At 29.4% G+C, this 14399-nt stretch overlaps 1 protein-coding gene across 1 annotated transcript; it reads right to left on the bottom strand.

Annotated features, from left to right (window-relative positions):
• Window positions 1-253: 253 nt before the first annotated feature.
• LOC132731760 (uncharacterized) lies at window positions 254-10717 on the bottom strand. The gene is made up of 4 exons (XM_060718012.1): window positions 10554-10717; window positions 3921-4066; window positions 2745-2955; window positions 254-1944 (listed from the first exon to the last, which is right to left on the bottom strand). The coding sequence occupies exons 2-4, from the start codon at window positions 4062-4064 to the stop codon at window positions 1892-1894; spliced, it is 408 nt and encodes a 135-aa protein (XP_060573995.1). The 5' UTR covers window positions 4065-4066; window positions 10554-10717; the 3' UTR covers window positions 254-1891.
• Window positions 10718-14399: the final 3682 nt, after the last annotated feature.

Here is a 14399-nt window from a genome sequence, read left to right as displayed (position 1 = left end):
ACATGCTGAACAAACACATTGCTCTTTATAATGTTTACATTGTTGCACAAAATGATCAAATCTCATAAGTAATTATTATTCTTACTGTCATAAGACAGTGTGTCATTAATTAGATCTTATATCATATTACTCATCGTCAATTATGTATTGAAAATGTGTCATGATTTTAAATTTATTTACATGAATTATATGTACAATCTAATATGGCATATAAGCAGAATATCTAACTCCTTTTAGATGTATAAAACGTGCATTTTGATGGTCAATCATGCATATAACATTGACACCAACAGCAAGAGGTCGTTCTTTTATTTGGTGATATTTTACTAGTATAGTAGGCGTTTGTAAGATATGAGGGTATAAAATGTAGAAAAATGTTTCGGTTGCTAATAAACCGATGTAACTGATTCAAAATAAATATAAAAAGAAATATCAATTAAAATAAAAAAAAAATGTACGAAGTAAAAATAGCTTACAGGCTTGTCTTTTATGTTTTGTGAAATGTTTCGGGAAAATGTACAATACTTTTTTGGTCCTAAGACTATCATTGTTAATTCAAAATTTCAGATTATTGATATTATACCTTATTATACATAATTTGAAAAGTATTGCGTACATACATTTTCGTTAACAACAACTAGTGATAATTGTTTGATTTTATGCCTACGTCCGAATTATATTCAAAATATTCTGCTAAATAATAAGACATTACAAAGATTTATTTCATTATAAGTACATTTCTTTGATTATACATCACAAATTTACATGAATTATACATGACATACAAAATATGAAGGAATGTAAATTTTATAATACGATAATTACATCAGTTTATATTGAAACAAATGTGCAAATAAATAATCGAATTCCATGCTTAGAATTTTCGTCAAACATCAGTTAAAAGGTTATCCCGTATTCAGACAGTAAAATTATAAAGCAAGATTATGTAACATTTAACAAGGAGCATTTTAAGACAATGTCTCCAATCATCATCGATACATGCAGAATGATAAAAAAATTCATCTAAAAACCCTCCAACATTGACGTCAATTAAACCACCCTTAATGGAGTGATGAAAGTTTTGATATGTACATGTCAATATTAATATCTTAAATTAAACTGATTCGGTAAGTAGCAAAAGTATTGAAAAAGGGGGAGAATACTATTTACTTCTATGTCCGTATCCTACAGACTAAGAATGCTTTAAAAAAGATACAATTTCAAAAAAGCGAACCATGGAAACATTTGTATATCATAGTATTTCATATTTCAACATAAGATTCCGCAATTCTATATAGAATATGTGTAGTTTTTCAGCTGTAAGAAATAATAACTGAAAGAACCTTACTCAGTTTAAGTTAAATTTGATCTCATATCGTCCATACCTTTCTTTAAAAAAAACAAAAACAAAAAAAACATTACTTTTTACCTTTTAAATGCAAATAAACAGTTTCCAGTGAAAGTAATACGATCAAGACTAGACATTAATAAATGAACTTTGAAGTTCATGACTGTTGATCTATTGTTTGTTTATAGAAAAGATACGTCCTCAAAGTATTTCAAGTATACATAGCCTAGATAATAAATAGATATGTTCAAAATAATTAATAAGCTTTAAATCAAACGTACATTTAACATAACAATAATAATACTATAACTTATATTTCTCCTGACATTGTTAATTTATATTGTCAGAAAAGCTCTAATACCCTCTGCATTTTTTGTTTGCCTTTCACTTTGTCCTCCTCCTATAATTAATACAACTAAAAGAGACAAAAATGAATTGTCCATGAAAATAGTGATAACTTAGTTATGCTCAGTGATTGGCAAAGTTTGTGTAGGCGCAAAGATGTTCTTTGAAAGAATAAAATTTAGCGTGGCAGGAAGATTTTCACCGCCGTGTCCAGCTTGAGGCGCTCATTGCAGATAGCATACAAAGCATCTCTGAAATGGCAAAAAAATTATATAATATAGATATATCAATTTGGAAAACATGTAGCATATTATTAAAAACAAAATATCGATTTATAATTGTCGACTTTTATATGTCACAATGCAAAATCTGGAAAAGTGAAGATTCCTCGGAAGCAATAAATATAACAAAATTATACTAAAATTGCAGTCTCGTTTTGTTTGAGTCTGTTAATTTGAGATAAAAATGCAACCCTAGCACCGTCTTAATCTGATTCAACCGTAAAATCTAAAGGTGCTATAATCAAAGATATCGAAGGACCAGAAAATACAGCACTGCTGAGTTTCTTATCTACAAACTTATTAATTATTATCTTATTATTATGTTAATTTATTTATCTCGAGATTTATTGAGATACGATGAGTTGGTGGAAGGTAAAAAATACCCCTCTCTGTTTGCATGTTTAATGGATTAATCATGAAACAATTAGGTGCTGACATTAAACTTAACAAATTGTGTTTACTTTTAATCATGTCATGATCTCCAAACACAGAAACACAGGTTCAACAAATCATGGTCCTGATTGTGCCATTTGTTATTTGTTTGATGAACATTATTATATTATATCAATTAATTAATATACCTGTGGGAAGTCAACTTTGATTGAGCATTTTCACTCATATCAATCAAAATATGACGTTTCCTGAGGGTATAAACAGTTTACAAATGATTGCATCTCATAATGAATGATATCCTCATTTGGTATACAAAGTAATTTGAGAATATTTGCATGTTTTAATACAAATAAAAAAAATACAATTGATCATCATACCATCAGGATTAAGTGTGCCATCGTGGTCTAAATCAGCAATTTCAATAAAAGATCTTCCGTAAGTTTGAGCAACGTAGTCTGTGTAATGTACCGTTTCTCTATAAAATGAGGCGATTTCATGTTCGGACAGAAGACCGTCCATATCCTCGTCACCAACAAGAAACATCATATCTCTTAATAAACCGTCCCCAACTGTGATAGGTGAATCACACTGAAATATAATAATAAAAATAATAGTAGATGTATTATCATTATGTATTATGTCATCCTTCATTTATTTCCTTATTGCAATTTCAAATAAGAACCAAATTACCATTACTAAACTGAAAGAAATACAGGTACATGCAATTCAAATGTATATTTCTATTAAAATTGCTTTTTTTATCAAACTGTACCAGCTAAAAATTGCTTTGTTGTAAACACACAAAATTACTTATCAATATGTTGTGCTTAAAAAAGATTTGATCGATGGATACTCATTTTCTCTAATTAGAAAATTCATTAAAGCACTTAGCATTATTTTTTTCAAAATGACTTGGTGATGATAATAATGTACAATATGATTAAAAATTTCCCCATGGACAGTCGTATAAATGGTTTTAATAAAACAAATAATTGCCCTCAAATGACCGCCAATCTGCCAATTGATTAATTCGTCATTTGTAATGTTCTCACTAAAATACGGGTTTTGTTTCTTGTAGCACAATCATTAAAACATTACACATATATGATTTATTGTGGCAAATCATGTGATTAGATGTTTTATCAGATACAATCAATACGTTTACGTGAATCAGTTACTAAATCGAAACCTCTTAAAAATTTAAGTGGAAAACAATAGCAAAATATAGGGGTCCGTCGACAGCTATGACAACAACAGTGAAAAAGGTAAAACTTGCAGACTCTGTTTGATGTATTATGTGTGTGAACGGTTATATAAATGTATCATCTCTCACTCTCCATAGCATATGCTTTAGCATGTTTCCATCTTTAAAACAAACCGTCTTGAAATCAATGGTCCCGAAGAACCAGAAAATGAAAATACAGTTTTACCAAAAATGATTGCACAATGGAGTTTGTTGGACTTAATTTAACATAAATTGGCTTCAAGACTTCTATAATATCTTACTGTAGCTGGAAGTGCATTTGAAAACAATGTTTAATTAAAATACTTACAAATAAATGTATAGGCAAGTGTTGCGATCTTTTTTCTATTGGTGCGGCCAACGAAGACCTTGAATTGAGTAAAAGTATTGCCAGTGATAGGACCACTGTTGTCATAATAATTTCTTGTAAGCTGTCAGTTTTTAAACCCTTCATGTCTGAAAATAAAAGAAATAGGATAATAAAACCATAACAATGAAGACTAACACCTTAACCACTAGGCACCCATAGGCTTACTACTTGATTTGAATATTTGAATCTTGTGCTTGTACTCAGTAATACTTCCAGAGATTTTAAAGAGCCAGTTCTCAAACAAAGTCCTATACAACAGAAGGTGTTATTCTAATCTTTATTGAAAATGTCATTAACATCAGATATTGTTTCTAGATTGAAAATTGCTTTGATATATATGAGCAATGTATCGTTACAATTACTGGCTAAAAATGAAGTGAATTGTGTACAAACTCAACAAAAAATGCTTTTAGTTATTGAGTTGGAATACCATAAAAATCTATGTATTTTTAAGACTTAAGTATAAACGGTCGATTCAGTTAAACGGGATTTAATTTTTTCGTTAATCATTATGCGAATTTTTAATAATTTATTCATTTTGTTTGCAGCATAAAAGTTAATCTCGTCTAAAGAGTATTTTTCTTCAAAACACAAGTGTGCTCTCTTTATGTCTTGTTTGTTTTGAAACCTTGAAACTTTACAGATTTCCATGAATGAAATAGTTTTCTGCTGAAATATTTTATCAGGAACATTCCACCCACTCAGAAAGTTCATATGCTGCGATATAATGGTAAAATAGATAAACAATCTTCCTATCGCATGATAGATCGGATATTTGACAACGATACCGCCATTTTCTTCACAATATCCGCTTTTTATTACTACTACGCAGTAAGAAATAGTGCGTCTGGCGCGCAGTTAATTATTCTCGTGCCCATTCATTCACCTAATGCTAAATGAAGTTTACGAACTGGCATACTTTCCTGTTTCTTAATTATGATTAGAATCTGATTGATTATTGACTCATAAGAAATGCGGGGTATGAAAAATGGCATCACGTTGACGTCATCGCAAATGCATATGCTACTGATATAATAACATTCAGTACTTATTGGTAAACTAAATTTACACCTCTGGAAAACAAGTGCAATATGCATCATAGTGTATATCGTAGAATTCACTTATACTATAAAGTTCTACTTTTCTGTGGAAGCTGTCAATTTGGAAGAAATTGTTTTCGTGCCAAGTTGAGTTTTCAACCATTATGAAGTTCTCCTTTAATGGAGGAAATACTGAAGCAAAACATTGCTGAATGACAATGTATTACACGAAATAAGCCTTTTTTTCTTTTACTGTATTGCCTATTATGCTATTAATATGAATTACATGCACTTGTTCAGTTTAATTGTTTTAATAGTAAGGTATAATGTACTGGTTGAACTAATGCACCACGTTAGTAAGCATTTGTTGACATTTTGATAGGTTTCTCTTGTTCTTTTTGAAAACTTTGAATGAAAATAATGTAAGTAAAAGGTTATGTATGTAATCTATACTCTTCTGAATCGTTTACATTAAGTATATAATCATTCGTAAATAATGTAATGTATCAATCATTTATAATAAAAAATATATGCATCGGAGATACTCGGTTATTTGTATAAGATTAAATAAAAATACCATGACATCAGTATTTTTCGGCTTTAACCATAGAATTGCGTTCCTAAATTAAGCGAACACGTGTACCGCGTCTCACGAGATTCTCGGAATGTAAGTCTGATTGTTTTTCTTACCTTGCGACCAGCCAATCATAATCTCGCTTGATACAGACAAATACTATGTTTACTACGTACAGCAAACAAATTTACAAGGCCGGTGGCACGATCAATTTCTGTATGCCCTAATTCTAGAAGACATTGAATGACTCAATGTCAAATTGATTAGGAAGTTTAACGCATACGGTTAACGTTTAAAGTCACGAGAAAAACGTGATTCCTAAACAACATGTCAGAAAACGAAATGTTCATTTCTATATGCATAATATTTTTTGTTTGATTAATTCATTCAGACTTAAGATGCTTTTTTTATCTCATCAAGAATCTTAAGCATTTACAAAGAATGTCAACTATTTCAGACAAATGGAATGTTGCTTTGATAAATTGTATATTTCTGGCAAGTGATTTAGTTTTGTTTTTATATTAAATCATTTTAATTACAAAGAATGAGTTAAAACCAAAATGTCCAAGTTATTGCGTAACCAATGTCATTTTTGTAAGACAAATTTGGTGCTTCTGCACTTAGTCTAAGATATTAACTACATTCTCGGAGTAAGACTTTAGAAATGTGGCGGCGCTAGTCGGACTCGGTGATAATCACACGTCGATATAACAAACCAATACAAACATTTCAGAACTTCTGATTTATTTCATATGTCGACATGAATAAAAGTTACAAAACATTTTTAAGAAGTAAACCATGTTTTACATCAATGACGTCATCAAATACATAAACTTTTGAATATTTTGGATACTTTTATCATTCCTGCATTCTTTTCCTTGATGTAAAAATAGGTTTGAACGGTCAGTATCAAATAAATATAATTATCAATGACAGATGCAGCCGTTACACAGATAAGTTTGATTTGTAAGAGATAGTATTAATTGATTTTTCTATTTACAGATTTCAGTGTACAGGTAGACACCGATGATAGGTTTCTGTTTGCAAACAAGACTGAACGCTAACGCGGTTAATGAACTTCCGTATAAAAACAAACGTATAAATATCCCCGCTATGTTTTTATTTAACATTGCCCTTGAGACTCCATCCATCTGTTATGTAATCACATATCTGACTCAGACAGATTCCTAGCTCAGAAGAAATTGCGTAACAACAGTAAAAAAAGTTTATTGTTACTTATTTATTAATTTATTTTACTGATGTTGCATGGAATATTATATTTTTGACGGATTGCGTGTTAAGATTTCATAAAAAGACACAAAAGTAAAGTTTAATTGCATTTTCACGTAAGAAGGTCACGATTTCTCAGTTATTATGCACCGTGTGTAGAAAATGAAGCTTTTTGGTAAATACATTTAAAATACATTTTATTTCTTCAAATATCTGTTGATTTCAAACATCGAGATCTTTCAAACACGAACTATCCGGTTTTTTATTGTTTTTTATCACGATGAAATCAAGAATTACAAAAAATACAATATATCGGTGAATCAACATAAGTACCATATAAAAAGCTATTAAACTATTTTTAAGCTGATTGATTTACAATGGGGAAAGTATTTCAAATATTGATAAAAAATAGAAATGTATCATTTGTATATTCTTATAAATGTTTTCTTGAAAAAAAAATGTTGATAGAGTTCTAAGTGATGAAGTATGAACATTTAAATGATAAAAAATTTATATTTTGTTCTGGAACAATTTATTTTACTGATATGTAAAATCAGACTTTGTATCTAACACTATCAACTACAAAACTATATAGAATTATTTCGTTGTTTGTTATCATATATGATACTATAAATATTATAATTGATGGTGTTACAGACCTTCCTTTATAGACCAATTCACTAACCATGGTTCACTAATAAAATAATACATGTACGTACAGCAATCAATGTTGATAAAACAATAATTTACATGATCTTGTACATGTTTTTTTTTAGTTAATTTCACCAGAACATGTATATCCTATACTAGTATGATTTCAAGTGAAATAGTCTAGTACGGTCAAAATAAACTAATACTATCGTCCTATATTTAATATAATCTTTCAAAACGTGCTCAGTGTGATATAATAAAATAATAACATAAAATAACTATTTAATACATTTGTGAAAGTACAACATAAAGCAATGTCTTATAAAGAGATTGGTGATTGACAAAAAAAACGGCATTACAACAAACTTTTAGAAAATCTTTGTACAGCTGTTATCTATATGCTGATATAAAAATAATTATAATAAAAACAAATATGTGACGTTTCATTTAAGGACGGGTACTATCAACATAACCACCATTTCAACATCTTCATCTTTCACATAGAAAAACTCTTTGAAATCAAAGTATTTCTATATATCATTCTTATATTCTGACTTGTTTTCATAAAACAAATCCTTGAGACTGAAACTATAACCTCGGACTTTGATATCGGTCCTGCTAATTTGAACATTAGATTATTTATACCATTTTGATAGAATCGTCCACGCTTTTAAATGAACTAAGGAAATAATGGTTAAGAATTACCATAATAAATACAATATCAGTTAAGAACTAAATTGATTCATTAAAATAGTTAATCATTATAAATTGATCACGTTAACATTAAAAGTCCACTTCGATTTTCCGAAAGGTTATTAAAAGTCTTTAAACTTAAAAAAAAGTGTTTTTATCATATCTCTTATTTTCAAAATATTTGCAAAATTTAGAAATAAAATGATTTGGATTGCATAGCCAACGCATCCATGTGCAGGTAAGTTTTCTATCAACATAACCACCGTCTCATCTATTTTTAATGACACATACAAATTCCATTCAAATCAAAGTATATGTATCGTTTCTTAAAAAAAAACAAATTTTAATTACAATTGCAGTTAAGACGATAAATTTGACATTTATTTTTCATGAAACATCTTGAAATGATATTAAGCATTTTTATGCACTCTTATCTATCTTATGTACTCTTATAGTGACGTTTTACGATAGGAAAAGAAACGCAATAAACAACATGACCTTGAAATTTATATTCTGCGTAAAATCACTGTTGTACATCGTGACTGTGACCGATTAACTAAACTCTTTTCCCTTGAAAAATCATTTTCTACAATGTTCTTACAAAAATATCTTACTCACTTCCATCGTACGTAGCTTTTCATTCATGCTATAGAATTTTTACAGGGAATTCTGTGCGATGTATTGTGAAGTTAATATATAGGTTAATTTCGTTGAGAGTTGATTTTTGTTTTTATTTAAAATTTCTCAAATAATATTTAAAACGAATGCCTATCAATAATATAATTCAGTTTGTTAGTAACGTGGTTAAAATAAAACTGTTGTTGAATACATGTATTGACAAATATATTAGGAAACATTTCAAGTAATGTTTCAATAAGTATAATAATATCATTTATTATACAAAATTGTATCAAAGCGGCGTACAAATTTTCTTTTCTTTTTTTTAAAGATATATAAAATCTGTTCGTTACTTTCAATACATTATGAATAAAATTATTTCCCTATCTGAACACAAATCGTGCAAAAGGCCTGGTTAACGGACATCATTGTCTCATTCGTAACTCACTCAATATGGTGTATACCATTTACAATTCATACTATAGGATTTAAAAATTCCTGTATAATTCCTGTATCATTTGAAAGTAAATAGCAGTTATCGGTTTATCATATGATATTACGACGAACAGCATGCGATGCAATGCTAGACCTACGTTTTTGGTGAACATTTCATAAAATAACGGCAAAGTATTTTCATCTTTAACCAAGTTCCTTAAATGAATGTAAATATTTTGTAAAGGATTAATTTAGACATATACACAAGGAATTAATGAATATTTTTAATAGTGTCTTAATCAATAATTTAAGATGACAGCATTGCTGAAACTTATTTCAAATCAAACATAGAGGCATGCCATAAAACCAATGGTCCTTCTTGCACAAGTATGATTGCCAGAAAAGTAATATTACTTCAGGTATTTGACAATTAAATATACATTTATATCTATAGTAAATTATATACATTTGATATATAAATTAATTAAGTATAAAAAAGTTATTAATTTAATCAGTGTACTAATTCAGTCATTGTATCATCTTTCAGAATTTCAATATCAATATAATACACTGTGTTAATATCAATATGATATAGATCAAGTATTAGATTTTCATAATAAAAGGAAAGTTCGGTAAAATCAATTTAGCAATTTCATAAAAGTATTTCCAATTTATTGCAGTTGCTTTAAATAACAAATTTTGAAATAACTTTCAAGTTATTAAACATGATAAAAGTTTATTATATATGTTTCACTGTTAAACAGTTATTATGTAATTTATCTCTCGCATTATATTATTCATTTATATAAATACGCTGTTTGAATTAATAATATTCATATAAATACACATTTTTATTCATAAACAATGTAATTCATTTATATATAAACAATATTTTTAAGCTACGATATAATATAATTTACCAATTTTAGACGATAGCAAAGGCCTAATTGTTTGAAACATATTGACCATATATTATATGTAATTCATATCGTTGTTAAAGCCTAACATTAAATCATATTTTCATTGATTGATACAAATGATAAAATAACTGTAATAAAATGAAATGAAATATATTTCTTTTTATAAAATAATTCTGTTTTCTTTTGTCTTTTCAGAAAATGTACTACCAATTTGTAATGTTATAAAATTCTACAAGACAATATTTTAAAACCTAATTGTATATATTGTTAATGATTTAGTATTAATATTAATTCAATAGTCTTATCATTATCATTTATTGTGAAATGTCATTTTTTGATAAAAATGAAATAATAAATAACGATCAGACATTTTTATCGGAATCTAAACTAAATAATATGAACGAAGACCTACTTGTAGTGTGTTTCTACCTGGAGTCGCTTATAGTCAGTAAATGTCCGATGTTTCTCTTTCACCGTTGAATGTTGTTTTGACGAGAAGGAAGCTTGATGTTCACATTTATCTATTCTCCACAGCCTCGACGCTTATTCCGTCATACCGCTCCTGTCTGACCGAGTTCAAATGTCGTCTGCGGGGGTCAGAAATTCCCGCGCAAATTAATAACTCGCTTCTGGGGAAACATTTCTGGATATTGGCATATTACTACGCGTGAGGTAAATAGGTACAATTTCTATACTGAAAACGTAGAAAGATATAATTATTAATAAACAATAGGATGAGTTATTGTTTACTAAAAAATAAGAGTTCGGTCGTGCACCGGAAACCTTGAAAAAGGTATTGACTAGAAAAAAATTACAATGTGTTTGTTTTGCCCATGATGAAGCAAATTATATCCTCACGAAGCAGTATATTTTGCTGAAACAGTTATACGATTTCAATAGTTGTTATGAAATTGATGCTTTCAATTCATTCCTGGAGCGTTCTTAAACTAAATGACAGAAAGTTACGGCAAATTAGTTCGAATGTTGATATTTTGAATAGGCGTTTGAAAAGTAATTTGTGAGATAATATTGATAACAATATTTGAATATTTAATACAAAAACAAACTAAATTTGATACTGGCAAATAAAACAACAACAACAGCAACAATAAAAAACAACAACAAATAATAATAATTATAATAATAAAATAATTTCTGGCATACAAATTAAAATGGTTAAAACATTGTCCAACTTTTTATGATTTTTCCTTGACATATTGTTCTGTAATAGGCTGGTCTCGTGATCTCAGATTGCTTTCCGTACAGAGTTGAAGGCTTTTGATGTTGTTATTTAATAGATTAACGTCGATGTAATGTAAATAAACCATCAGAAACTTCATTATGATGGCAAAAAAGTGTCACAATTAAAGCTACATGATCTTTACCTGAACACCATTCTGATATATTGTCTCATTACTAATTACTAGCGTGTCTGTGAATATTATTTTCACTGCTAAAACGTGTGATATCAAAATGCAGGTTCATTTCCCTTTTTGCATCAATATTTACGATATATCATGTCTCATTTTAGATATTGTGTACCATAATCAGAATATGTCAGTCGAGGTTATATTAAAATATCAAATAGATACAAGAAAACCAAATTGCTTCATGCAGAAAAATTGTTTTAATAAGGTCCTTCCCACATTGAAGGCGGCAAACCTTGTTGACCGTATCATTTTGGCGCCAAGTTGATCTATTTGAGAAAAAAATATCTGTCAAAGTTATTTTGTTATTTAGATATCATGCTTTAAAGTAGCAAACATTGCGCTAAGAAAGATTTTTATTAGAACATTTGATATGCCTAGATTCCAAGACCTCACAAACACGGAACTTGATATTGAGATCACACGTTCTTTTCAATTTGTCAACCAAATTATAGATAAAATAGCTGAACTGGTCCGCTGTGAGTAGTTTATCAATTAAACTTTCATGAGGAAATTTGAGAAAACACAACAACAACAAACAGCACCTCGTTATTTGTCTAGGATTTCAAAATCACTACTTTTCAGTAGCTTAAATTTGTCCTTGATATAAATTTTGTAAACAAGTGCATGTCTAGCTTTTAAAAAAGATTCAAGGAAAGGACTTTCTAAACTCACGCTAGTGTGAATACTCGCATTTTTGACAGTCCGGAATTCTGCATAACCTTTCATTATTGTCAAAGAATGGAACGATGTAATATCCGTCGGGGTGACAATGTGAAAATATTATAAAACCGTGAAGACCTTGCTTGCCTGGATCATAGCAAAATGTCGTCTTAGACTTAGTTGGCTTTCATTTGAATAAAAGGATATAATAGCATTATAAGATTTCCCATTATCTAACGCAGTGGATTCAACAGTCTTCCAAACCTTGTCCATCTTATTTTTGATGTATATTTAAGTAGACTTGATAAGATTGATTCAATTTATATCACACTATATATAGCTATTATTTTCTAATTTGGATAATGTTTTATATTTTGTTAATGTGTTTGTCTCAAGAGCTTTTTAAATGTATCCTTAGCAGTTCTGAGTGAAAGGGAATGGCTGAGTCCTTAACTGACTTTGTGCACCGGTACGGATTTATCAATTCATTCAACATATTTTACCAGCATGTTAATATTCACAATTAAAGCGCACTTGTTAACCCGATTCATATGACGTTATAAATTTCAATTGGAGTAAGTTTGCGTCTTGCTTTTCAAATATCATTTGTTCTTAATGTTTCCTTCATTTATACTACAAATGTTAGACTAAAAATATTTGTTTTTTTACTTGATTTTTATTTAATATCTAAAGTGGCTATTCAGATAAAAAAAGTCCACACATTGCCCTTTCTTTTCAAAACAGTGCCATATCAACAATATCGACCGTCTGAAAATGTACCCCTTGCTGAAAGTAAGCCCTTTTTTGCCAAAGTACATTTAAAGAAAAAAAATGCAGCGGTGACGTTAAAAGCATTAAATAATTGAACGATATATATTTTAATGTTAAGTGATTGTGTGAGCAAATAAATCTTGCACTTACAAACATGAGTCCTTTTCTACCAACATGCCGTGATAAAACAGCAGTCAGAACGTTTATCTCGTGAACACAAGCTAGGATGCTGGGATTCCATGGTACAAAGTGGTTAAGATATAATTGTCTTAAATCAACAACAACAAAAAATATCCGGGGGAAAAAAAGTTGTGTGAGTGAACAGAAACTCATTGGATATATAAAAAAAAGGATTGGACAGTTGAAAGATCCTAAGACATTTGAACCGGTCGACATTTAGATACCGTACGAACTTTGATTGTTAAAAACAAGTAAATTATCCAATTATTTCATAAGTCGAAATGTTTTTGTTTATTTGCAAACAATTGTACTTTTGTGAAATCCTAAAGGTAGGAATCAATGTACTTTTACCATAGAATTTAGAAATAATATTTTGAACTAGGTTTTGAACAATAATGTTCTTTATTATTAATTATTTGTAACACTTATTCAATTTTCTCACTGAACATATTTGATCTTGTTAGATCTTGACATTAACTATTTTCAGCACGTGGTGGTGTCTTTCTGGAAATCAGATGGACCTTCATTTTTCGTACAGTTAAGTTTTCATGAAAATCTTGAAAATGGGACACACATCGAGAGCAAAGAAAATGTGAAAATTGTATACTGGGTTTGAAAAAAAAGAAACCACAAAAGAACGTCCAAAACGGCAAAACTAAAATGTGCAGATTCAATTCGATTGTGCCTGTTCATGGGCGGTACTGGAAGTGAAATCTTCCATCAAAACTCCCTAGTGCTAGGAACATCCGCGAAAATCTGAGATTAAGTACGTGGTGCCAACGTGGTGCCACACGTCACTTCACACAAAGTTTGATTTCAAACAATTTTACTAACTGAAATTGGTGACATATATAAACAATTGAAGACAACAGATAGTTTATATTTTATTTCATCAGATTCATTAAGGAGTGAATGAGTCACTATGAGTTCCATTGAAGAATTATGAGTTGAATAAATTACACCGATTCCTTAACAGGGAGTAGCATATTGCTAAGACAGCTCAAACTTTCGTTTTTGATGTGTAGCATATTTTTGTAGTTTTCTTGTTCTTTAGGCTGTTTTCACGATCTAGTTTGTTCTTGATTGTTTCTTAAGAGGACAACAAATAAATTCACGAATATGTTACATTTTACGGTCCGTTATTTCGGGTGTCTTGTTCGTCTCTAATTTGCTACTTCCTATCCCCGCAAGTTAAGTGAAACTCCCCCATCTCAAAA

Source organism: Ruditapes philippinarum, unplaced genomic scaffold, assembly GCF_026571515.1.
Source record: "Ruditapes philippinarum isolate M1 unplaced genomic scaffold, ASM2657151v2 ctg3839_1_1_1_1, whole genome shotgun sequence".
NCBI classification, from domain to species: domain Eukaryota; kingdom Metazoa; phylum Mollusca; class Bivalvia; order Venerida; family Veneridae; genus Ruditapes; species Ruditapes philippinarum.
This window is presented reverse-complemented; position numbering and strand designations above follow the sequence as displayed.